The 26,730-nt window shown below is 39.4% G+C and overlaps 1 protein-coding gene across 1 annotated transcript in view; it reads right to left on the reverse strand.

The window, feature by feature from the left end:
* UTP20 (UTP20, small subunit processome component) overlaps nt 1-26,730 on the reverse strand; it is an 85,508-nt gene that overhangs the window by 7,985 nt on the left and 50,793 nt on the right. The window contains exons 28-52 of the mRNA XM_006084088.3: nt 26,380-26,523; nt 25,615-25,694; nt 21,628-21,845; nt 21,001-21,145; nt 19,479-19,566; nt 18,496-18,639; nt 18,328-18,378; nt 18,065-18,217; nt 17,594-17,749; nt 17,143-17,283; nt 16,570-16,707; nt 14,945-15,084; nt 14,615-14,697; nt 12,321-12,616; nt 11,144-11,283; nt 10,732-10,888; nt 8,316-8,414; nt 6,868-7,035; nt 5,589-5,755; nt 4,664-4,805; nt 3,660-3,776; nt 2,339-2,509; nt 1,975-2,106; nt 1,446-1,556; nt 279-358 (exon numbers count right to left, since the gene is read on the reverse strand). Coding sequence (XP_006084150.1) covers nt 279-358; nt 1,446-1,556; nt 1,975-2,106; nt 2,339-2,509; nt 3,660-3,776; nt 4,664-4,805; nt 5,589-5,755; nt 6,868-7,035; nt 8,316-8,414; nt 10,732-10,888; nt 11,144-11,283; nt 12,321-12,616; nt 14,615-14,697; nt 14,945-15,084; nt 16,570-16,707; nt 17,143-17,283; nt 17,594-17,749; nt 18,065-18,217; nt 18,328-18,378; nt 18,496-18,639; nt 19,479-19,566; nt 21,001-21,145; nt 21,628-21,845; nt 25,615-25,694; nt 26,380-26,523 — 3,461 coding nt within the window. The remainder of the gene's footprint in view (nt 1-278; nt 359-1,445; nt 1,557-1,974; nt 2,107-2,338; nt 2,510-3,659; nt 3,777-4,663; nt 4,806-5,588; nt 5,756-6,867; nt 7,036-8,315; nt 8,415-10,731; nt 10,889-11,143; nt 11,284-12,320; nt 12,617-14,614; nt 14,698-14,944; nt 15,085-16,569; nt 16,708-17,142; nt 17,284-17,593; nt 17,750-18,064; nt 18,218-18,327; nt 18,379-18,495; nt 18,640-19,478; nt 19,567-21,000; nt 21,146-21,627; nt 21,846-25,614; nt 25,695-26,379; nt 26,524-26,730) is intronic.

The raw sequence follows: 26,730 nt of genomic DNA on the forward strand, positions 1-26,730 counted from the left end.
TGGAAAACACTCCATTTTCCCAACTGCTGTGCGGTTTTACATGTACTTTTGTTAGATCTTTACCATCCTCCTCAGTGGACTCTAGTGACCATCAGTGGTCATACTGAAGTGAAAGCTACTCAGAACTGCTACGTTTGCTAGTTAAGTCAGTGACTCACAGATCATCCTCAGAGAACATGCCCTTATGTTTAGTCTTGTTCTTTTCAAGACAGCCACCATATTAAGAGGAGAGAAGAAACTTCCCCACTGTCTCTGCATAGTTTATGGCTTACACTTACTTTAGTTGAGCGAGCATGAATTCCAAGTTCGGTCTCAATTTATCACCCAGGGGATAGTCAAGAATATATTTCAGAAAAACCTAGGAACAGAAGTCACACAAAAGATTATTGGGATCCTACCGCTCCAGGATTCCTGTTTCCTAAGCTGCTTTCTGGGATAGGCTGGTAGGTTAAAAAGACCTTTCAGAAGAGTGATCGCTTAGGCGAACTTGGCCTCCTGAGTTGAGAACTGTACCCCTTCCTCTCTCCTCCCACCTCATTTACCCAGGTCCCGCCCTACACACCTGACCAGAGTCAAGTCCTGGCCCACCCCTGGCTTGGCTGTTTAGGGCTCCAAATCTAAGCTCACATGTTGGAAACACTTCTTGCTCTGATAGGTGGTGTGATGTGGTGGACTGAATATGGATTGTGGTTCAACCCTGTATTTCCCCTTAAGAATAACAATAATGTGGTAATACCATTAATACTGATAATTACTGCACTTACTAAATACCTTCTATGTGCCCAACACTGGGTTGCTTCCCAGTTACTTTTCATTACTTCCTTAGGAAGTGGGTGATGTCGCCCCATTTCACAGATGAAGAGAATGAGTTTGGCAGAAAAACAAGTAACTTGCTCAGGTGGCCATGCCTAGTCTGAAATTGGGATGTGTCTTACAATTGGTAGCATCTGACCTTGGTGTCACAGTTTTTTTGAGACATATAAATAATGGCGTGTCCTGTGATGAAATATAATATCTTTTCCTCCTGGCACTTTTAATGTCTGTAATTAAATAACAATTTGTGGCATTTTGTTTTGTGCCTGCCTGCTGTAACACAGAGACTGTAAGAATTTTGTTGACCCTCTTCTGGCAGCACCCAACACACAAGGATATGTGTAAGTAGTTAGTCGATGGCTGGACCAGTGCATGGGAATCCTTGCTGCAGGCTATCATGCTCTATCTATCTAAACATGCTACAGATGGTGGGCTGTACTCAAAATGCTCTCATTAACTGAAAAGGGCCCTCCGCACACCTGGAGTGTAATGGGTTCCTGAATCACAGAATAAAGCATCAACATGGCACAAAGCTGTCTTCAGAATTTAGTCAATGTTTCCATCTCTCTATCTAAAAACCAAACGGAGAAGGCAGGCCCGACCCCTGCTATGGGACTAGGTTCTCTACAAACCTGTCTGCACTGGACCCGGACAGGTTCACTCTGAGCAGAAATGGCCAACTTGGATACTTTCCGCATGACGTCATCAATTTCAGGGACCAGCAACTTTCTTGATAAGATGGCCTAAAATACAGAAGGAAAAGGCATACTCTTCATGTTCCATTGCAGATGGGCATAAGCCAACCTGGTGTCAAAGTAGCCACAGGCAATCTTCAAACATAATTGAAGTACCTCCCAAAGAAAAATGATTAAAATCATTAAAACAGGCAACTTTATGTTATATATATTTTCACCACAAGTAAAAAAAGGAAAACAATGTCCAATATGGTAAGTACAAGTACATACCTGTATTTGTACAGAATCCCCTGGAAGTATTCATCAGAGCTCACTTTCAAATATTTTAATGACCAAAATCATCATCTTTATAAATTACATAATTTTGAAAGTCTACTGCTAGTCAAAACACTGTGTTCCATGTTATTTTAAGTATTTGACTCGAGGCTCATAAACTGTAAAGCCCAACATTCTGATGACACCGTACCTTTAGGAGACCAAACGCAGTGGCTTGTCTTGATGTATCATAAATGTCCTCCTCAGCATATGCTAGTAGGACCTGGAGCTGCTTTTCGGTTATCTGGTAAGACTTCACTTTCTTCACAAGAATGGTCACACACTGCAAGGTCAATGGTGAGGTTAATGCCAGAATGTCCCACAAATCAGGATCCAGTGACATAATGAGGATTTAATACATTATCAATGCTTTTCACACAGGAAACCAGCCCTCTGGCCTTAGCAAATGAATCTGGAAAACATTTTGACCAAGACCACAAAGGACGATGTGGAAAACTAACTTTGATATTAATCCTGGGCCTGGCTTTTTCTAAGTGGAAGTGAAAACACCTCACCTTGAAACAATTTACCACCATGTGGAAGTTCTGACCCCTGGCAGCCCCGAGCTTTGCATAGTCCTTCAGCAAAAGGAAAAGGTGTTTCGTCAGCTGCTCCGCTTTTGTTTCTATGGAAGGCAGAGGGAACCGCAAGACCCAGATCAGGCACTGCAAAGCACCTGTGATCACCTGAAAACAAAACCAAACAAAACCAGTCAACATATGAGGCGACCACACTCAGTGACCCAGCACTGAGGCGGGATACTCTCTGCACAGTCGCAGCCATGCTGAAGGAATGACATGCTCTGCCCAGCTCTCCGGAAGAACTGTGCTGAAGTCTAAGAAGGCAGGGAGGTTTCCCGTAGAAGAACTTACTGCTGTAGGATGACCCACAAGTTCACTTACTACATTCTTAACCTATACGGGTAAATAATTGCACAGGCTGGCCAATCTTAGCAATTTTTTTTTTTAAAAAACAACACATTATAAATGATTTTTCTATTTTCTAAAATGATATTTAAATTTAATCATTCTTACTAAGCTTGTATTATGTATACGTGACACTCTAATTAGTAGAAATACAAAAAAGGAGGCCAGATGTTTTTCTCTCTCCCTCTCCCTCTCTCAAAGCAATAAAAATATATTTTAAAAAAACTCAAGTGATTTACATGAGAATCCCTGAACCTCCAGCCAAGACAGTGCCTGGAGTCAAAGTAGGTGCTGAGTAAGCATTTGGTGAATAAACTTCACCCTATTCACCTAGTTCAGCTCTACCTGACAAGACTGCCACTGCTCTGGCTGCCAATGGCCTTCCTGGGCTCCGGTCAGGAAGACCAGGGCAGAGATCCCAGCTTTGCAGCTTTTACCTAACTGAATAGAGCATATCAGCTCTCAGAACCTTCTGTAAAACAGACAATCTGAGGAAGGGGGAGGGTGTGGGCTTTGGAATCTGAGATGGAGGCTCATATGCTATATCTATGTTGTGGGGCAAGTCACTTAGTTCAAGACCTAGTTTCCTCATCTATAAAGCAGAAACAATAATAAATACCCCATGAACTGTTCTAAGGATTCACAGCAGGGAGTAAGGGTAGTGATGATGGTGAGGAGGTGAGGATGATTACTGACATGGGGACCCACCACTCACCTTCATGAAGCTGCTGCAAGGATTAAATGAAATAATTAATGTACCTAGAAGGGCTTTATAAACTGTTAAGGGCAATCCGAACATATGGGATTACTAAATTGGAGAGCAAAACCCAACTATCTTATGTTGCATAGACCTAGGAGTTCAGTTCTAGGTACTCTGCAGGACCAGCTCTGTGGAGGGACAGGTGCTTACCTTCACATCCATGGAACCCAGGCAGTCTATGAGGAGAGACACAAAAGGATCCAACATTTCCAGAACCCGTTCACTCGAAGACTTGATCTTGGAAGTTTTCAGACTGAGATGCAGCAGCTAAAAGATTTAAAAAGACATTTCACAGCAGGTGCCCGTAAGACCAAATGAGTTAGGTAGAAATGAAATAACATAACAGACAGCCTCAAATGTTAAGGTGCTTCTTTCTGAAATAAACTTTTGGGAAAAACGGGACACTGCCTGGGAGAGTCTCAGTAAGTGAAGAGGTGGGAGCTTACTGTGCAGCTGAGATTCCAAGTACATTTACCAAATGCTTACTCAGCACTACTTCGATTCCAGGCACTGGCTTAGCACGCAGGACTCGGCAATGACCAAGATGGACACAGTCCCTGCACTGAAGGATCTTAGCCAGGGGGACAGACTCTAGGAAATAACTGTAAATGCAGGGTTCTTTGGGGACCTGGGCAGAGGGAAGAGTGGGTGGTGAGGCCCTGGAGCAGGAACAGTGTGGAGACTGTAAGAACCGAGGGAAAGCCACGTGTGGCTGGAACGTGTGTCGGAATGGGTACAGTAAAGCAATAAGAGGCCCTTGCAGCCCAATTGCAGGACTGGCTCGCTCCTAGGATAAATGGAAGCCAATGAAAGGTTTTTAAAAGGAAATGAAATGATCAGACTTGTGTTTTTAAAAGCTCACCACCTTTTAAAAGAATTCACAGTAGTTTAGAGGTGTAAACTAATGGGCAAAGCAACAATGAAACCATAATAATATTAAGTCAGAATCATCAATTCTGAGAGAGCTACATTATCAAAGTAAGTACAGGAAGAGATCAATATAAATAGTAAATGGACCAGTGCACCTTTAAAAAAATTCCGTAACTTACTTAGAGTAAAACATTTACAGTGGAAATAAGCACTAGAGATTCAGCAGCAGGAAAAGGCACAGACCCACCAAGTGCAGTGAGTCTCACTTTAGGGTTAATTCTTACCCGAAGCCCAGACTCAATAAATATGTGCATGTTGGTCTTCCTGCTCACAACAGCTTTCTGCCCGCCTCGAACTGGAGTTGGGGGCAGCAGAAGACAGCTCTGGGGTGGCAGACGTGGATCCGGGGCAGGGGCTGCTGGATTTCTGTCAATCACAGTGGAATAAAAATAAATGCTGCGTTCCCATAGGCTACTGTGGCCCTCTCTGGGGATGAGAGTTGAGCACTAGCTAACGTGTTGTTTGCTGAGGGGTCTTTTCTCCCTTAACCATGAGACACAGAGGACACTCCCAAATTCAGATGAACAGCTGGGGTACACTCCCTTTCTTTGATGTCTGAAAACAAGTGCCAAGGAGTCTCTTTCAGAACAACACCGAAACAAAATCTAAAGGAAGTTTACTAGTATGGCATTTTTAAATCTTTTAAGATCTAAATCTCCTTAGAAGCAACAATATGTATAGAGCTCCTATTTTTTGCCAAGTAGTTTATGGTATGCGTTGTAAAATAAAGAGAACTGTAAATTGGTGCTTAATCTCAAGGCATTAGGGAGCTCAGATTCTAATCTAAGAAACTATGGGTATGTGAAATGAGATTGTCCTGTTATTTAAATGGTAAAACCACCTTTAGTAGATTGGTGAAGAGGGTCAGCTACTCTGTGAAATAAAGACAGTACTATGTAGAGTTGCTATTAGGATTCAAGATCTAAATCTCTCAGAGTAAGAGGTATATAGGATATTTAAACTCTATCCTAACTTTGATTCCATCAACATCCCAAACAGAAATGATATCAGAGAAAACACCACAAATCTTATAACTTAGATAAATATTAATTTTTTTTACTAAAGCAAATTTTTAAATTAAACCATTTAAAACTGAACGTCTTATCAGAAACAAGCACCTAAATGAGAGTTTTTGTTTTTCAAACTTACTTTTCTTTCTCTGTTAACAGGGGGAGATTTTCACTGACCAAACCATAACTGAGCAATAGAATGGATTCTGCTGTCATTTCCTGATTTATAATTAGTCCTGCAATGATTCGGCGTAAGGTCTCATGAACTTTCCGGGCCAGTTTTAAACTCGTGGTATTTTGTAAGATCTAGAGGCAAACACAAATGTCATGCTCAGGTAACAAAGAACTGCACTGGGCTTTGTTCTAATTTTTCTAATTAAAACTGAAACATTCTTATAAGGTTTCAAACAGATATAACAGAGTCAAATTTACCCATCACCTCAACCCCAGAGAAGACCAGGGTCAGCAGTGTGGGCGCCCCCAGGTGTCCTGCAGCCCCTCTTTGCTCTCTGTGCGTAAGGCCCGAGGACACAGCTGAAGACAGGATGTGACACTTGTGAGATGTTGACCCTCCAGGTGCATTAAAGCCATTTCCTTGCATAGACCTGGTAATAATAACTGTCATTTCCTTGGAGGGATTTGATGATACACATGGAAAATATATGTGCTCTGTTGACTTTTTCATCCTCAAAGCATAGCTAACATTCTTAGATCAGGCTAAATGCTTTTTCGGAGCAACTATGGAGTTAATCCAGCACCAAAACATTTGGAAGTATAGTTAACTCATGCCATTAGATAGTGCTTTGCTCTAGTCTTAGTACATATAACAGTGATAGAAAGAATAATGTTTATTGTATGTTCACCCCTGCAATAGGCACAGAGAACTCTATGAAGGGAGGTGAATTACAGTCCCTGCCCAATAGGAGGCAGCAAAGAAACAGTGGAAAAATGTGAGCTTCAGATCAGAAAGATTGACTTTCCTCCTTAACTTTGTTCCTTTCTACCTTCTTGAGCCTGAATTTTGTCTCTAAGATGAGGTACCATAGACCTCACAGGGTGGTTGTGCAGATTAGAACAGATAACGAAGCACAATGCTTAGAACATTATGTATGTTCAACAAATGCCAGTTTTCTTCCTGTTGGCATTCTGGGAGAAGCAGTCTGGCTCCAAAGGCTACCTTCGTAGCTGCTGACTGGTCCCAGATGTACTATTCACCCACTCTTTGATTCTTGTCTTTCCTCCTGCATCTCAGGGTTTACAGCAGGGACTCTGAACTTTGGGTTAGAACGCTCAACTCAGGGCTGCCAACTAGTGGCCACATGGTATTGGTGTCCTTACACCAGGGAAATGGTGATCAAGGGCAGCAAGGTTGCCCTGCCAGGCTCTTTTCAAGATCCCTGTAGCATTCAGATCCTCACCTCTTTTAGCGGAAGGATCAGTTTTGTAACCTGATCTTTTCCTACAAACTTGCCCAGGATTTCATAAGAATCGTAACTCTTGCTTCTTCGGGCCTCCATGACTTTGGAGAGGATCTGCTTCACTTCCTTCTCTTCGGCAATGGCACCGAACAACTCGTGGTTGAAAATCTTTAAAAGAAAAAGGTCAAATGGCAGTTAGGTACATTCAGCAAGATATGCCAACATAAGCAGTCTTTGAAAAGAGCATTGGCACATCCAAATCAAGAAAAGCGAGTTGGACTGACTGAAATTAGATGGAAGAAATTTCTATTATAGTTCACTTTTCTCAATGTAGTTTAGGAACCAATTATTAAATAACAAATACAGAAACACCTGAAGGTTTATACTAATGGGAAACAAAAGAAGAAAACTGTTTCATTGTTGTGGATAGGTTCTGCAACCTTAAGCAAAATGACGCATAACAAAACGCATTGTGCCACAGGCTAACAGATACAAACATCTCAGCAATCTATAATAATAAAAGTGTAATATGCTAATTAGACTGGACGACCTTCTGGACAAAGCCGAGGTGGCGGGGGCCAAGCCCCTTGCACAAATTTTGTGCATCGGGTCTCTAGTGTTATAATGAAATGACATTATTCAAGTACGTACTGTACTGCACAGATTTATTCATATAACTGCATAATATGCAGACAAGTTTTAGATATCACCAAAGAGCTGCTTAATTTCTTTGTAAGAATTCTCATGACATCTGAACTTAGTAATCAATATTAATACATTTAATTCAAAGTGTTAGTGTCTGCAGTTTAAAATAATGAACAAAATGTTGTGTAGCAAATTTAATCTCTTCCAGTCCTAGCCAGTTTGGCTCAGTGGATAGAGCATCAGCCTGTGGACTGAAGGGTCCCAGGTTCAATTCCTGTCAAGGACACATGCCTGGGTTGCGGGCGATCCCTAGTAAGGGGCGTGCAGAAGGCAAGCCAATCAATGATTTTAATCATTGATGTATCTCTCTCTCCCTCTCTCTTTCTCTCTGAAATCAATAAAAATATATTTTAAAAAAATTTAGTCTCTTCCAAATCCTACCTCAAATTATCAAATGATTCAATTTTAAAAGTTGACTGTTACTAATTTTTCACTATTATAAATAAAGCTCTGGTAAATAAACATTTATATAAACCTGAGACCACAACTCCGATTATTCTTTTAAAACAGATATTTTGAAGTGGCTGAAATTTTTGCTCAATGCCAATTTTCCTTCCAGAAAACAATGGCAGCACACCAGCTCACTTCACCTGAGTCTTAGCTTTTTAAACCTGCTAATCTAAGATATGAGACAGAACATTAATTTCATTTTCATAGGCTATTATTCTCTTATTTTGTAAACTGACTTTTTGGTGTCCTTGGCTTATTTTAAAAAAATTGGAATTCCTTTCTCTAAACCTTACCTGAATCATTATATCTAAACAAGAGTCCAAATCTCCGACTTGCAGCTTGTAGGTGAGGCCATGCAGCAACATGTTAACAGTGAAAGTCAGGACATGGACCTAAAATGAAATGTGGAAAAAGGTATAACTGGTTAAGACACCATACTAGAAAAAAGTAAGAGCTAAGAACTGCTGCGAGGAGAGCACTCGGGTACGTATCTGTCATTACTGCTGGGAGAAGCTTTGACAAATGACACGTACTTATATCACTATCTAAAATCCTTTGACCAAACAGTCATTTTATACAAAAGCTGCTCGGAAAACACACGTCCATGCTTAGGATTATTGTGACTAAGCCAGGCCAGGGCTGTATGAAGGCACAGAGCCTGGAACTTTACAAACCAACCTGTGAATTAAAGAGTGTGCCAATGTTGAATGCAATCAAAGCTGGTACATAACGCGCTGTGAAGGACACAAATAAGTTTCTGTCCTCAAGAGTAACCAGAGCTAACATTCCTAAGAGCCTACCACAGGCTAGGCACATATTAATACCTCCCATGTAGGGAATCATTTCATCTTCACCCATTCTTTCTTTGATGGAGGTGCGGTGTTATCAGCATTTTTTAAGAGAAAGCTGAGGCCCAGACAGGTCAAGTAACTTGCTCAAGATTACGTGTGTAGGAAGTGGTGGAGTCAGATTTGAAAGCAGACGGGCTGGCACCAGAGCCCTATCACTACGCTGCGCTGCTCTCAGGCTTTCTGATTCTTTATACTGCTTCCAAGGTAAACATCAGATAATGATCACAGGCCAAGGAAGCACACTGGGTTGTCCATACAGAGTCTAGATTTTAAAGGCATAGTTTCATATGTATCTACTTGTGATCTTTTAGTGCTTTTACATATTTGAAATGTTTCCTGAGGCTTTAAATAATTTTAAAAAATACTTTTGGGAGGATGAAGAATGACAGCCGAACAGTACAATTTTGGTAGTGTCTACATGACCAGATGTCCTCTATTTTAACTAAGTTTATTGGGGAGACATTGGTTAATAAGATCATACAGATTTCAGATATACAATTCTATAAGTCATCTGTATATTGCATGTGTGATCACCACCCAAAATCAAATCTCCTTCCATCACCACATATTTGACCCCCTTTACCCTTTACTACCCCTCCCTATTTTAATTATTTTAATAAATAAGTAGAGGCCAGGTGCATGAAAATTCATGCACTTGGGGGGACGGATCCCTCAGCCTGGCCTGTGCCTTTTCACAGTCCGGGACCCCTCGGGGGATGTTCCCCTGCCAGCTTAGGCCTATTCTTGGGGGGGGGGGGGGGGCGGTCGAGCCTAAACTGGCAGTCAGACATCCCTCTGGTAGTCCGGGAGTCCTTGGGGGATGTCCACCTGCCGGATTAGGCCCGCTCCCCATGGGGAGCGGGCATAAGCACCAGTCGGACATCCTTAGCGCTGCAGAGGAGGCGGGAGAAGCTCCTTAGTGCTGCCGAGGAGGCGGAAGAGGCTCCGTCACTGCCGCTGCACTCGCAAGCAGCCCGCAGCCCAGCTGTGCCTGAGTGGAGCTCCCCCTGTGGGAGCTCACTGACCACCAGGGGGCAGCTCCTGCACTGAGCATCTCCCCCCTGATGGTCAGTGCGCATCATAGCGACCAGTCGTTCCAGTCGTTTTGCTGTTAGGGTCAGTTTGCACATTACCCTTTTATTATACAGGATGGGATGGGCTTGAAAAACAGTTGGTTAAAGGGCTACTTATTTAAATACTGTAGATCAGGGGTGGGCAAACTTTTTGACTCGAGGGCCACAATGGGTTCTTAAACTGGACCGGAGGGCCGGAACAAAAGCATGGATGAAGTGTTTGTGTGAACTAATATAAATTCAAAGTAAACATCATTACATAAAAGGGTACGGTCTTTTTTTTTTTTAGTTTTATTCATTTCAAATGGGCCGAATCCGGCCCGCGGGCCATAGTTTGCCCACGGCTGCTGTAGATGCTCCCTTATATTTTGACTAAATCCTCCACGACAGAGCTGTACTTGATTTATCTTTTGTATGCTCAGTGCCCAACACTGTTTCAACTCTTAAATAGATGTGTATGTTCTTTATTGCTCACATTTGTTGCAATACATTCAATATGCATTCAACAAGATTTTTTTAAGAACTCAGAGAATGCAGAAGTTGACATGAAGTGATTTAAGAGAAAAATGACAGGTTATATAAGCTTGACCTAGAAGGATTTTTTCAAAAATCAAATATTGGAGCTTTAAAAAATACTGATTAGAAACTTTTGACTATTCTTGACAGCTATCTAAGGGGATCAGCTATACTGAAGATAGGTCCAAAGCAGCATGACTTAAGAGTGTTCAAACCGCAAAATAAAAACTCCAACCCAACTTAAAAATAAAGCACATAATGCAGTTTACCTGATAGCCACGGACAAGGGTAGTCTGTAATTCTTTTAAAATATACTGCAGGTAGTGCACACCCAGATCTTCTATTATTTTTGCAAGAGTGCTGCGTGCAATGTCTCTGATTTCTTGTGCTCTATTCTTGAGGAGGGCACACACTTTTAGCAAAATACTAGAAAATGAGAAATTGAAAATGACTAATCAAAAAAACAGAACAAAAAACACACCAAAAAACCCCGGAAGCAAATAAAAATATAAACATCCTTTTCTTTCTTCATTGCCCATAACCCAGATTTCCCACTTAGGATTGCCAAGTACAGCAAATTGTGCCAGTACTTCTCTTCTTCCTGATAAAAGACTTTCAAGTTAGGAAGAAAGAGGCAATCTGTGATTTTCACGGAACTATTGCAATTGTCACACAACATACCTTGGGAGGTTAGTTTCCATAACTTCTGGTGGAAGGGACTGCATTAGTTTAACCATGGCAAAAGCTAAAGGAACTCGAACCACTTCTTCATCATTCACAACCTTGGACTTTATGAGCTTGTGTTCTTCTTCCCGTTTAGTCTGTAAGAAAAATTTAGGTTAAACTAAAATGAAGATAAATAGATCAGGGACCCACTAACACTACAATCTTTCATTTGAAAGAGAAGTTTTTTTGATATAACTGATGTCCATTTCTAAGTGTAATGCCTTAGAAAACAAACTAAATTATGCACTTTGAGAATAAACCTTTAGAAATTGTAGAAACAATAGCAATGCAATGTTTTTCAAAGGAGCAACCAGAAAAAAATAAAGCCAAGTTTACACTACTGTGAGTTAAGACTGCTATGAAATATACAAAAATCCTATAAAATATGTATCAATTGGGACTTTCAAGTGTTTGAGTGACATTGTTGGTTCATAAGAAATATAGTGTCTCAAATAAAGTTATTTACTAAGATATAAAATGACCAAGTTAATATTCTACACCAGGGGTTGGCAAAAGTTTTTCTTTAGGGGGCTAGAGAATAAGTATTTTCGGTTTGATCTCTGTGGAAACCACTCAACTCAGCTGTAGTAATGCAAAAGCAGAATCAGACCATATGTAAATCAACAAGTTTAACTGTGTTCCAACAAAACTTTAGCTACAAAAATAGGCCACAGGCTAGATTCAGCCTATGGCCACAGTTTGCCAATCCATGTTTTATACTGAGAAGGAAGGGCTATGGCATCATGAGAATCCACTGCTAAAAGTTATCCCTGTTAACCAGGGGGAAGATAATTTTGAACAGCAGGTAAGTAGCCAAGAAAGAAAAAAGGGAAACAGACAGTAATTTTTAATAACCTGTTTTAGAAATGGGAGTCACTATCTATTTCAGAGATAGAAAAGCATATTATCTACCAGGTGAAATCATAATGAAGAAGGAACATTACTGCCTAGCTGCAGCAGGAGATGAACCCGAAGATGACTAGAGGAGAAAGAAAGTGAACTGTGAAATGTTGAGATAAAAGAAAATCCAAACGCTGACATCAATCAATAATAGTTAAGAGCCTCTCGCTGACAGGGCCCCACAAACACCCTGCTTCACACAGACCTGCTGGGCCCCAAGCAGAATAATTACCGTAGATGCCAGGCATTTATGGAGCCTGGGTAGGATATCCCCTGTTATGGCTCCTTGAATATTCTTAATTGTTCTCTCCAATTCTTCCTTATTCCGAGGAAGGGAAGAGAAGGACTTGGTGACACACTCGGTTTCCTTAGCTGATGTTTCCTCACAATCAGCTGGGTCAGGGTTTCCTACTTCTTCGTTGCCATCTGACAAACTCTTACATCTGTTTTCCATCTCTTCTTCATCCATTGGCTCTAATTCCATGGCTTCAGGCTCTGGCAACTCGGTCGCTTCTGTTGTGTCCATATCTAGTAAACAGCAAAGGCATCTTAAATCAAATAAGGAAACAACACAGTGGTGTTAAAGTAGTCTTTTCTATCAACATCCAATAAAAAACATCTAGTCACTAACTATGGGCAGGCAAGATAAGTGCTGAAGAAATCACAGTAAATGAGAGGGTTTTGGGATTATGGTTGTGTTTGTTTTTTTTCACAGCTTAGAGTCTAATGAGGAATAGAGACAAGTATACTGACAATTAAGGTTCTATTTATTAAAGAAAATCAGGCAGCACATCATTGTGGGCTGAGTCCAGCCTTGGCTCTACTAACCAGCCATGTGACCACAGTCAGTTACCTTAAGCCAAGTGGGCTCTGGGTTCTTCACCAGTAAAATGCAGACAGCACCTTGCACGGCTATTGTGAGGATTAAATGAGATGAAGGCTATAATGCGCCTAAAATATATTTCTGATACTTCATTGGCTTTCAAAACATGTTAATTATTAGTCTTGGTTTTGTTTACTGGTTGTGTGGCTTTGGGAAAGTTACTTTATATTTTTTAATCGTAATTTTTCTTATAAAAAATATTGGGTAACTAATAATTACAGTGCTTGTAATGTTCTTATGAGGACAAAGGATATTATGTCTATAAAATCCCAGTTCATAGTAGGTGCTCAAAAAATGCTTTAAACTTCAGTCATATTTAAGAAGAGATAGTTAAGCAAATTAAGTATTTAAAATTTCTAATGTTTCTACATATGCAAAATGCAGATTCAGTTGGCTAAACATACTGTTAAAGGGCTTTAATACATTAATTGTTTAAAACACATATAGTTCCTACACGTTCAAACCAGTCTTTTCTATTCATTAGTGTGGTTCTAGAATGATTTTACCGTGAATCAAAGAATTAGAAAATTTTGAGGAAGAATGTAGAGGAATGCAAACTGAGGGCTAGAATAGTTCAACATCTTTAGCCAAAAACAATTAGGACAGATACCTTGGCCTACTTGAGTGTTCATTCCTTTCCTTATTATTCTGTGCTGGCTAGAATCTGGACTGATATTCGACATGAGCAGTCGTAGTAGGTATCCTTGCCTCATTCTAGTTTGAAAGCAAAGACTTTTAATCCGTTATTATTGACTATGGTGTTGTATTAGGTTTTTAAAAGAAATCTTTTAACAGGCTAACTCAATTTCTATTTATTTCTTGCTTGATATTAACTTTTATCATACATAGATATTGAATTTAATCAATATTTCCCTTATGTATATTTAGATGATCAATACTTTTTGTATGCTAATATGTTAAATTCCATTAACCAGTTATAGCAATTTCATGACTTAGTGGGGGCGTCCTCTTTTTCAATCACCTGAAACAGCTGGTGTTAAGGTTGAAATTATCCATTTCTTGAATGTTTGCAGATCTTGCCTATACAACAGTCTGAGGCTGGCATTTTCTTCATGAGGTTTTTAACTACAGACTTAATGTCTTTAGTGGTTAGATTTTTCTATTTCTACTAAAGTTAGTTTTTGTATTTTGTTTTTAGATTTTGTATGTTTCAGCCAAGTACTCAAATTTATAAGTACTGAGATCATAATATTTTACCTTTTCATTTCATTGTGACCTTTTAAAGTTCCCAATATTGTTAATTATGCCTTCTATTTCCACTGATCAACTTTGCCAGAGGCTTGTCCATTTATAATCTTGTCAAATACCTACTTTTAGTGTTCCTTAAATATCTACTTAATATTTCATTTACTGTTGCTCTTTCCTTTTCATTCATTGCTTACTGCTCTTTCCAAATGTGATGGCAATAATACTGGATTTCCATGTAAATAACTTAGACTGGCCTTCCCTATTAGTACATAAGTTTTTACAAGTATACTCATTTTAACTTCCGCCTGACACACTGCTACAAGAGTAAAAACAAGGAATAAGTTGAATTTCCTCTGGGTAAATCTTTAATTAATTATTATAAAGTATCCAAAAATGGAATGGCAATATAGTTTAAGAAAGTTTTAAAAACTTACTTTCTTCATTCTGAATTTTTCTCATTTGTTCTTCAAGAGTTTTGTGGTCAAAGTGAAATGCTTCTAATACTATTACTAGCAAGCTGTTAAAAAAAGGTAGACAGAAATATTTATTTGCTTAATAATATCATTTGATGATTAAAAAGGAGAGGCAATTTAAACAAATATAAACATTAGAATTACTTTTACCGGTTTTAGGTATTTTTGACTTTAACAAACATGAGCATAACCTCACTAATACAATGTAAAAGTAAAATTAGATTATAGAAAAATGATTTCAGTAAATAATCCAAAATTTACATTTAACAAAAATAAGAAGTTTGACTGTACCTGACCCCCAATTTTTGATTGATCTGTCCTGTCTGTAAGACATGAATGAAATGTTTCAAGTAATATAAATAGGCTGACCAAGACAGATGTCTGCAAATAGCTCCAATAATCTCTGTGGCAGCAATGGTTATATTTTCATGCTGTAAAACAAATCAAGAGCATCAACATAGAGCAAGCATTTGCAAATAAAATATAGAGCTAATGTGGTACATTAAAAAGCTTAGACAATAGATGATTAACAGTTATAGAAAAGAATACTCAAACTATACTCCATTCCCACCCCCTAAGAAAAGATGCTGTCAATTCATCTTCCTTTAATTAAAAAACATTAATACATTTTAGACTCTTTCCATTCAGACCTCCCTGATAGGTTCAACCCTACAGACTGTGAATATGTAAAATTTGACAAATGTCAAAGTTAATTATATATTGCACTGCTCAACATTCAAAAGTACACTGGTCAGTGTTGCGCAGTGGTTGAGTGTCAATCTATGAACCAGGGGGCCATGGTTTGATTCCGGGGGCACGTGCCGGGCTTGCGGGTTCAATCCCCAGGAGGGGCCATGCAGGATGCAGCCAATCAGTGATTCTCTCTCATTTTTGATGTTTCTATCTCTCTCTCCCTCTCCCTTCCTCTCTGAAATCAATAAAATATTTTTAAAAAGTATACTGCCTTTAAGTGTAAAGTCACAGGTTAAAAATAAGACTATAAAAAGATATACCATGCTAACGCCAACTAAACCTAAATATAATTTATTTTTCCCATCTATATCTCTTTCTTATTTTATTGCCATCAAACTCCAAGTTGATTGTATTTACTGGCTCTTTAAACTGGAATTTAAAGGAGTGTTCTTTTATTTACTTAGGCAATTCTTTAAAAAATTTTTAATACCCTGAAACAACAGAGCAAATCTATCCTTTTATAAGACCATGTAATCAATCCAGTATAAATTCAAGTCACAAATCCTTATATTGCTGAAATTAGACTTGAATTTCTGGGTACTATCTTTCATTAATTTATTTAATCAGTAAATACTTATCAAGTCCTTACAACGTGCCAGGCACTGTTCTACGCACTATGAGCATAATGGCGAAGACAGTCCTAAGTTCAAATACTAGTTCTGAAACGGTGTGTCATTGAGAGTTACCTAACCTCATCTATTCTCAGTTCACTGTTCTGTAAAATAGTGATAACAGTGTCTACCACACAGGGTTGAGCTGTGGTGAGCAAGAAGTAATATTATGTATTCGAGTACTTACAATAGTGCCTGTATCTGGTGTAGTGCTAAAGAAAAAGTAGCTATTATTTTATTTCGTCTCCTATGAGCCACTTGGGAAGACAACTACTCAGCTGATCTTAGTAATGTGATCATTGCTAACAGGGGAAATATTCTGTGCTTGGCCTTTTGTGAGCTAATAATAGCAAAAATAAAACTATAGTCACAATTTACAGGGCATTTACTATGTGCCATGCACAATTCTAAGGCTTTAAAACTCTTCTAACCTTCTAATTATGGTGACAACATCAATATGGATGCCACGAAATTTAGATGCCATTCCCCCATCTACATTTTGGAAAGCGTGTCATGGTAGAGATTTACCAGCTTCTAGATTTAATGCCTTACCTTGAGCATTTTCTCATCAAAAATTGGACTCATGGCATAAGGCATGATGTAATTTTGAAGAGATTTAGAAGACAGCACAATCTTGCCTTCTGTTAGTTGTTTTGCCAGTTTCTTCAAGGCTCTTGCTCTCCTATGGATCTATGAGTTAGATAAAATATGAATTAGTTACTGAATAATCTCACCTACAGCCAACTCCATTTCAGTATCATGTTCCTTTGCCATGGAAAGATTAAGGAGTACAATACAGTCCTTGTTACATGAGCAAACACCTGTGCCTTGACTTGCTTCCAGAGACATAATCCATAGCACTTGTTTAACAATGGATCCAAAGGCGAGTAAGCTTCTTTAAAAATGACAGAGAAAGGTAACACTGTTAGTGTGGTTTGTGATACCACCAAGGAAGTCAGACTCCAGGAAATGATCATCTCCTACACAAATTTGATTGATATCGTGAAGACCAAGAATGAGACATTCACAACTTTTTGGAAAATTAACATGTATCTTTTAAAAAGAGACAGACCTGTGAACTGCTTATTTTATAGGCAGGGGAAAAAAAACAGAAATGTCTTCTACCTGAATGTGCTTCATATTCTCAAAGAAGTCCATTTCTGGGTCATGGCAATCAGTAAGCTGTACCAGGTCTTTAAATTCTGGTTGATGGGGAAAGGTCTGAATTAAACAGGAAAGCAGTGTGGTATAATCCTGTTGAACACTCTGAAAATACCAAGTTGAGAAAAAATTTTTTATTAGAATTTGTTTCCTAGATAATACAACCCCACCCCCCAACACACACACAAAAAAAATCAATTTTTTAAAAAAAGTAAAACATTCTCAGTATAAAAACAAGCTACATCAAAAGGGATTGCTCTGTTCCATTCCCCCTCCTAAATGTTTGGTAAGTATTACATAATCAAGTATTTTAATTAAATGTACTAGGCCTGACTGCTTTTCTAAGTAGTTAAGTAGAAAAAAACAGAAACATAACAAACTTAAGAGAAAAAGTAACAACTACAAACCCCAATACCTCTGTCTGGCTCCTCAATCCTTTCCTCAGTTTCTCCAGGAGTGAACGATGAATGATTTCTCTATATTCCTTCTCCGTGGCGTTCAAGGCAGCTAGCTTTTTGATGATGCTCATCAAGCACATGCTGGCGTTATCACTTAAAGACATGTCTCCTAACTGGACACAGGAAAACACCCAAGTAATTCTATGCACTAATATATGGAATGTAGCTCCCCGCAGCTTATAGATTGGTTGTGACATTACAGCGTCCCGGCTAATTTGCATATTCCTCTTTTATTATATTAGATCTTAGTCTTTCAAATCATGAGAATAACAATATGGTCTTTGCCAAACAAAATATTCCACAACTTAAAGAAATTTTATACTAAAAAACCCTTGTCCTCCGCAAAACACAAATTAAGAAATTAGTCATGTAGTTGTATTATCAAAACAATAAAAAATAATTGGCAAAGTTTTGCTATAAAAACCTACCTCCAGATTATAGAAGCAATTATGCATAACTGGAATTAGGTAGTTAATGTCCACGGTTTGCATCTCTTTAATATGAGAGGTGATGGTCTGGAATGCTGAGAAGCGAGCATCAAAGTTGATATCATCAAGATGTCTTTGATCAAAGGCGTTAAGCTGTGAGAAATGCCATTGGAACCATGTAAGTGAAGATATATAAAACTTAAGTAAACAAAAATGATATAACACTTTTGAAGCAAAAGAGAAATAAAGCTTTTCTTTCTTACCTTGACAACATCAGTAATATATTTTAACCTGCTCTCAAAATCAGAAAGAGTCTAAAAGGAATGAAAACAGTACATTAGTGAATAAAACTTTAACTTTTCTGCCCACTACCCCCCGGTTCCCTGCTCTCACTCACAAAGGTGATTCAGGTGGAAATGAGTATCACAGACCTGGAAAATTGTACAAAGCAGCTGTCTCGACTGCTTGTTCTTAATCACCGAGAAGAGTTTTGCGAGGGGCTTGAGGAAGATCGTGGGCTCCAGACAGTGTTTTAACAGGTTCTGCACTGTCACCAGAATATCGATTTCCGTATCCTTAGGAAGAAATAGGAATAGAAATTACATTTCAATAATTTATAAAACTGGTCAACTTGGCTTTAATACATTATAGCACACAAAACAAATAATTATGAATAAGAAGTAAAACTCATCATTGGAAAAGCTGTTCCATAGTCTTTTAAAAGTTCTTAGCATTTTAACATAAAACCCACAGTAATGTCCATTAACAGTTTCTTCCTTTAATTCTAATAGAAAATATGCATGGTCTTCAAACAACTTTTCTCCTACTGTCAAGTCAAAAAAAGCCAAGAAACATGAGCTTGGTGAAGAATTTACGCCTCTGGTTGTGCCCAGATCTGTGGTCTTTTAAACAGAATTACTATATAGTAGATGCCCAGTATAACTACTAAGGCCTGGCAAATGAGTTTGAGCCACAGGAAGACTCTTTTAATCAGACTGAATTGGAGTTTGAAAATCATATGAGAAACTCTTAGCTATGTCTGAATATTAAAACAGTCTGACTTTTCGTTCAGTTTTGCCGCTGTGATCCGTATTTGAGATTACACGATGCACTTCTTGGGTTCCAGATTTGTAATTGATCAAAGTCAGGAAAAACAAAATCCTGAAATGGATGAGAAGCTAAGCAAAGGAAAAAAGGGGCTGACACTTATACTGTTACAGTAGATGATGTCTCCCCATTCCCAAAATTCTGTCCCAATTCTTCTCTTCTATTTTCAAGTTTATAATTCTGTATAAATCTTTTCATAAATGCTTGAAGGCAAATACATCACAGAATCTAACCAATAAAATTACTGTTTGCAAATAACCCTAATCAAGCACCACTTCAAAGGCAAAGTCACATCCTGTGTGTATACCTGAGGAATATTGCCACGGTGGAGGAAGGGAAGCAGGAGTGTAATGAGGAGAGAACTCTGTTCTTTGTCTTTCATAAACTTGCTGATCCTAGAGAAGGAAAAGAAATGATAGGTAAGAAAAACAAACAAGTTAAGCGTATTTCTCTAAGGAGTTAAAACTTTCTGTAGAAAACATCAGTGACAAAAGTCCCAGATGACGAAGTATGTGTGCCTGTATACAAAGTCTAACTCGGTTCTCAGCAGTGCCCACTCTTCTCTCCAGCTTCAGGCTCACGGCTACTATTCTATTTCTTTTGTAATGTCTGATTGTTCAGGTGGGTTAAAGTAAATTCCAATGCTACAATCTGGCCATTAGTAATTTCCTATTTTACAAGGAAATAACATTTTAAGTGCCAAGACTTGTTTAAGACTACAAAAAGTAGTTCAATTTAACTCCCACCATAGCTCTACAATGTGGGATTTATTAGCTCCACTTTCCCCAGAGGACCGAGACTCAGAGAAGTTGATGTCATCCAGCTGGGAAGTGACAGAGCAGGCCCTCCAAACACTGGTCTTTCTGGTGCCTGATCTATCATCTTCCCGCTGCCACAGAGCCTGTGCTAAAATGTAACCAGTGCATTCAGTGTGGTTTCCACTCTATATAATTTAGAAATACAATAGTATAAATGAAAAGTTTAGAAGAAGTTCCTGGAAGATTCTAACATACAACTTTTTGATGTTGGTGAAAGTATCAAAGAATAAATAGTTTCAACAACTGAGTCCTAAAACAATTAAAGCTTAAGATAGAATCATGTTTTGTACTCAGGTTTACCAACCTTGCTCTTTATATAAATCATAACTATATACTACTAGGTCTATTGCCAAAGAGAATCTTTAAAAACCCTTTCGAGATCTTAACTCTTAAAAAAACAAACTATTCTTTTAAATTAATTATTTTTATCAATCAAAGGAAAACAAAATAAAATAAAATCTATATGATTATGCCCTGGCCCATGTGGCTCAGTTGGTTGGGCGTTGTCCCATGCACTAAGGTTGCCAATTTGACTCCCAGTCAAGGCACATGCCTGGGTTACTGCTCCATCCCAGGTAGGGGGCGTACAGGAGCAGCTGATTGATGTGTCGCTCTCACATGGATGTTTTTCTCTCCCTCCCCCTTCCTCTCTCTCTCTAAAAATCAGTAAAAATATTTTAAGAAACAGAAACACTGTATGATCTCATGTTACTAAAACTTTTAACTGAACAAAACATGCAAAGGTGAAACAAGCAAATCTATTAGTCTACTTAAGAATTTTGAAGTCTGTTCTCTTTTATGTTTAAATGAAGGCAGATGCCATAAAAGGTTTAAAATGAATACTCCAGCAGAGAAACAGAATTCTACACTAACTTAAAAATAAAGGGCCTTCAAAAATACTGAAAATCTTTTTAGCTTATTATCACATTAAAACAACGAAAACTAGATATAATTTTAAAAAATTAAGACCATGGATGGTGAAGTGATCTTTTAAGAATATGTATCACTTACTTGGAAAGAATGCCAAGTTCCTTACTGACTTGTGCCCTGTTCTTTTTCTTTTTCACCTTTTCTGTACTTATTGTGGTTTTGCTGAGATACTGGAGAATTGCAGGTACATGAGGTAGAATTAATCGTCCTCCTATTGTGATAGACTCTGAAATAAATGGTGACAAATATTTTGATTTTAATTAACTATTCTCTTATAGGATAACTGTACAGTATCTTCATAATGACAGACAAGGGGAGCACTCAATTACTATGCAAGTTTAATAAATTTCAACTCTAAAAATTAAATAACTTTCTTCTTAGACAAAATAGCTATATGGCTGAATGAAAAGTTGATACGAGACCCTTAAGCCATTTTTGTTAGTGGTGAAAGAACTGTTAGCACAATATGGTAGGAACAATTCAGAGACATGACAGTGAAAATCATTTGATCATTTTCCAGAGGATAGTTGTGCTTTCTGGAGCGTGAGTAATCTGAATTTCTACCACTGCAAAGAAAACTCAGTTTATGTAAATTGGTATCCATTTCTAAAGAAAAGAAAAGTCAAATTCTACTGACTTTTTCCTTTCTCAGGGAACAAATGCTATCTCAAAGGTCTAAGAATCATTTGCCTGGTGCAGCACACATACCATCTGCACTTTCTGTGTACACGCATCCAGTTACGGGCAAGCTCGAGACTGTTTCTGTGGGCTCAAAATCAGGAAGGGTGAGAAGGTCGTCGACTATGTCCATCACAATACTGGCTGTGGCTTCAGAGAGATTCTTTGCTGAGAGAATCGCAAAAACATTGACCAGGATGTCACATTCTGGGTGCCCTGGTTTCTGTTTAGCCAGAAAAGGGAAGTATCTGCAGGAAAAAAAAAATACTGAAATAGTCATCTTATTTCTCAATGCTTATTTGTAAAAATATCTTCTACATGAATTTTCATAGTCAGTTTAACAAATATGTGTTTATATGAATCTTAATAAGATACTCAAAAGGTAAATTACTTTAAAGTCTAAAATTCGATGGATAATAATGTTAGGCACTTCACCGACATTACATAGGCACTTTATGCACATTTCTCATCTAATTATCATAACATCTCTGTGAGGTAGTATCATTATCTCTATATTACAGATGAAGAAACAGACTTGTCCAAAGCCATGGAGCTAATAAGTGGTAGAGCTGAGATTAGAACCATGAATCTCCAGAGTCTAAACAAATGTTTTGTTGACTGGCTATTTTTCAATGATAAGCCTTGCTGTGTCAGGATATGCACTGTTCAGAGATTAGGGCCATCTGTCGGGGAAGGTGGATGAGTCCATCCCCAATACTGAACAACTCAGACGATGAGAGCATCCTGGGCCATGAAACGCACCAGCTTGGGTGGAGGGCACAGAGGCATTCCAGCCGAGGGCAAATCATCAGCTGTTTTACAGTCAGACACGCAATCCTAACTACTAGTAGGAAGGTCAATCATCACTGGGAAAAAGACCTCAGGCACTTTAATATACTTAGTACTGACACACTGATAGAAAAGTTCTAAAAGATTATATTCATACATCTTTGTCCAATAGATACTCGGCACAGTATAGACAGGCACCAAGAAGACGCTTTACATATTTTTAATGAGGTAGGTACTGTTATTATTTCCATTTCACTGGTGGCAAACTGAGGCTCAGGAAAGCCAGTTTTGCCAAAGAATATACAGTGGTGCTAGAACCTGAAGCTGGATTTGTGTGGCTTCAGAGACGACTCTCACCACTATGTTGTAGGTTATCTTAAGATGTTTTTAAACAGAAAAGGTGAGAGAACTGCTTTCAATTGCAAGGTCCTAGCAAGAGCCCATCAGATCCGATGCCACTTCTAAGTGTGCCTCTGGAACAACAGAACTGAAGCCCACATGGGTATGCTCTATGCTTGAGTGTACGGCTCAGGCAGCAACTTTAAGCACTTCATCACATGCAATGAATAATGACTAACTGTGGATGAAGAGGGGTAACCCTCTATGGAGGGAGATACAATAAATACAAAATGGTCTCTGCCTTCAAGGAGCATTAGGCAGGTAAGCTCTGAAGACAGAAGAGTGTAATAAAGACAGTATGTCGCCCTAGCTGGTTTGGCTCAGTGGATAGAGCATCGGCCTATAGACCAAAGGGTCCCGGGTTTGATTCTGGTCAAGGGCATATGCCCAGGGGTTGCTGGCTCAATCCCCTCTCTCATCATTAATGTTCTCTCCCCCTCTCCCTTCCTCTCTGAAATCAATTAAAAAAATTTTTTAAAAAGACAGTATGTAGTCACAGGGTCTTCCAGGAGAGAAAAGAGCTCAGGGGAGGAAAAGACTAAACCATTCAGGGGTCATGGTGGCCAGAACCAGAGCAGCTATTAAGAGAGTGGCCAAGAACAGTTCCAATTTATGGCTTAATAGTTTGTAGCATCTCTTCACCCTCAGGAATGTTTTAGTTTGGACAATAGACTCTATGATCACTTTACTTTTATTTTTTTTATTTTATATTTTTACTGATTTCAGAGAGGAAGGGAGAGGGAGAGAGAGAGAGATAGAAACATCAATGATGAGAGAGAATTATTGATCGGCTTCCTCCTGCACTCCCCTACTGGGGACTGAGCCTGCAACCCAGGCATGTGCCCTGACTGAGAACTGAACCAGGGACCCTTCAGTCCGCAGACCGATGATCTATCCATTAAGCCAGTGGTCGGAAAACTGCGGCTCGCGAGCCACATGCGGCTCTTTGGCCCCTGAGTGTGGCCACGAAGTTTCAATCGGACTGTATGTGCGCACCCGTACGTGGTATTTTGTGGAAGAGCCACACTCAAGGGGCCGCAGTCTGCCGACCACTGCCCTAAGTCAAACCAACTAAGGATGATCACTCTTTTAAAAAAAAAAATTTTTTTTAGTTGATTTCAGAGAGGGAGGGAGAGAAAGATACAACTATCAATGATGAGAGAGAATTATTGACTGGCTGCCTCCTGTAAAACCCCCACTAGGGATGGAGCCCACAACCTGAGCATGTGCCCTGACCGGGAATCGAACTGTGATCTCCTGGTTCACAGGTCCATGCTCAACCACTGAGCCATGCCAGCTGGGCTATGATCACTCTAATTAGTAATCAAGTTTTTGTTGTCCTGAATGCACCTAATTTCTAAGATAATTTAACCTTAGTTGTAAGCAATGTCTGACTGACGCTATGAAACTGGAGCCATATTTCAAAATAAAAATTTATTGAAGAGTAACATTCCCATCAAGTGGTTCTGAAACACTCATTCTACACACAACTGCACAGGCATATCTATTGCTGTGGAGGATTCAAGAGAAGTCCACCCTTCTAAAGATTTCTACCAGGTAAGTGTGAAATAGAAAAGAAAAATAAAGTTCTGCCACTCACCTCCTCTATAACTACGTAGCTTCTATTTTTACTCCAAACAAAAATGAGAGAGAAAATGCAGAAGACAATGAGTGGCATCCAGTGATGCAGATCTATACCTTGTGAAGGACCCAACTAACATAAAACTGAGTCACTATCATGAAAGTCCTCTGTGGCTCCTTTGCATAAAAATTACACAAACATAAAACATTTCTCCAGTGTGCCTATGGAATGCTGCTTGCAAATATCCAGTGCTAAAACAGGATATGAAAGTGCATCCTCGTTGGGAAATAAATGAGCCTTCCTACCAGTAAAAATGTAACTGGGTTTCCTGAGGAGGAAATCAAGGTCTTCTTCAGTGTGTTTTTGAAAACTACTTAATGACTCAGGGACATGTTCATGAATAGTGATACATGCAAAAACAGCTCACCCAAACCTCCACATGGTACAGTAAAATCAACAGCTTCTCATATGTTCTTCTAGACATTTTCTATTTCATCTTCTATTTGCATACATGCATAAGCATTTTCTTGAATTATACTATAACTAGAGGCCCAGTGCATGAAATTCATGCACTGGGGGTGGGGTGGGGGGTGTCCCTCAGCCCAGCATGCACCCTCTCCAATCTGGACCCCTCGGGGGATGTCCGACTGCCGGTTTAGGCCCGATCTCACTAAACCGGCAGTCGGACATCCCTCTCACAATCTGGGACTGCTGGCTCCCAACTGCTCGCCTGCCTGCCTGCCTGATTGCCCCTAACCACGTCAGCCTGCCAGCCTGATCGCTCCCTAACCACTCCCCTGCCAGCCCGATCGCCCAAAACTGCCCTCCCCTGCCAGCCCGGTTGCCCCCAACAGCCCTCCCCTGCAGGCCCAGTCGCCCCCAACAGCCCTCACCTGCCGGCCAAGTCGCCCCCAACTGCCCTACCCTGCCAGCCAGGTTGCCCCCAACTGCCCTCCCCTGCTGGCCTGGTTGCCCCCAACTGCCCACCCCTGATGGCCATCTTGTGCCCTCATGGGGGAGGCCATCTTGTGTGAGGGCATGGCAGTCAATTTGCATATTACTTCTTTATTATATAGGATATTGTTCAGCAACTATGTTTTCTTTAAACTATGTATTTTAAGATACAGCTGCCTTATTCTCTTTAACTGCACCTACAATAGTTCACTGCATTGAAAGACCATAAGTCATATTAGTGCCCTTGGCTAAATTACCTGCTCTTTTTAAAAGGGGGAGAGGAGAGGCTATACCTTGCATTTCTGCTCCAGATACTAATTAGTTTCAGCAGAGGAGTAGGAGAATACTGACTCTCAGTTCCAAGCCTGCTGATCTAGGAACAAAATAAAAACAGAATACAAAATAATAACATATACAGAATTTAGAAAAAACTAAACTAAAAAGCAGAACAGACATGGAAACCGCACCAAAGGATAAAAGAGTGAAGGCAGAGAGATGAACAGTTAAAGGACAGAATGAGGAAAATGTAAGGTAATCCAAGTAACACCTACACAAGAAAAATGGCAAAGATGGTGCATGGAAATGCTAGATGCCTGAAAGGAACCAGGGAGCTTAAGTTCAACTGGTCAGAGATGACAGAGCTCAAGCAGCTAGAAATCTGCTAAAATCGAGGCTCTCCTATAGTCTTCTTAGCAATAAGTAACCTTAACTGTCACCAAGTGGTTATAACCAGAGAAATCACACAAGGAAACGTGTGATAAAAATATCTGTGTATTTCCCCTCAACATCCAGAGACACATCATGTGAGGTGCTACGAGTTATATATTGCGTAAGGGACACAATCATATTCAAATTAGCCTTAAGAATAACTGCCATGGCATTGCAGGAACTAGCTCTTGAGCTTCAGGTGGTAGTGGAGGCAAAGAAAGAGTTCTGAAACTTCCAGAAATAAAAGACCAGGACAGGCATTCTTTCATGTCTGAGGGGAGACTCTGCTGGTGCAGTCACAACAAAGGAAGAAGCAAAGGTATCCAGGCGGAATGTACATCAAGGTTTACCTGGGGCCAAACTACACCATGAAATACAGCATCAATTTCTTCTGTTCCAAACTGATAGGACTCCCAATCCAAAAAGATATCAGTTACCATTTTGATTCCAAGACGTCTTAAATTTTTCAGGGGGTTGATAAACCTCAGCTGTATCTGTAAAGCAAAGATCTTCTATTAAAAAAATACATACATCATTTTAATCAGTGACTTCTCATGAGGCGCTCTAGCTCAGACAGCTAAGAATCAAACTGGAAATCGTATAAGTCTGTGACTTTGGCTCTGATTCACACGGAATGTCAACTGTGCAAGTCATGTGCTTTCTCAGTGGACAAGATGGGGCAGTAAGACTAAAAAAATCAA

The sequence above is a fragment of the Myotis lucifugus genome, unplaced genomic scaffold (assembly GCF_000147115.1).
Source record: "Myotis lucifugus unplaced genomic scaffold, Myoluc2.0 scaffold_10, whole genome shotgun sequence".
NCBI classification, from domain to species: Eukaryota; Metazoa; Chordata; class Mammalia; order Chiroptera; family Vespertilionidae; genus Myotis; species Myotis lucifugus.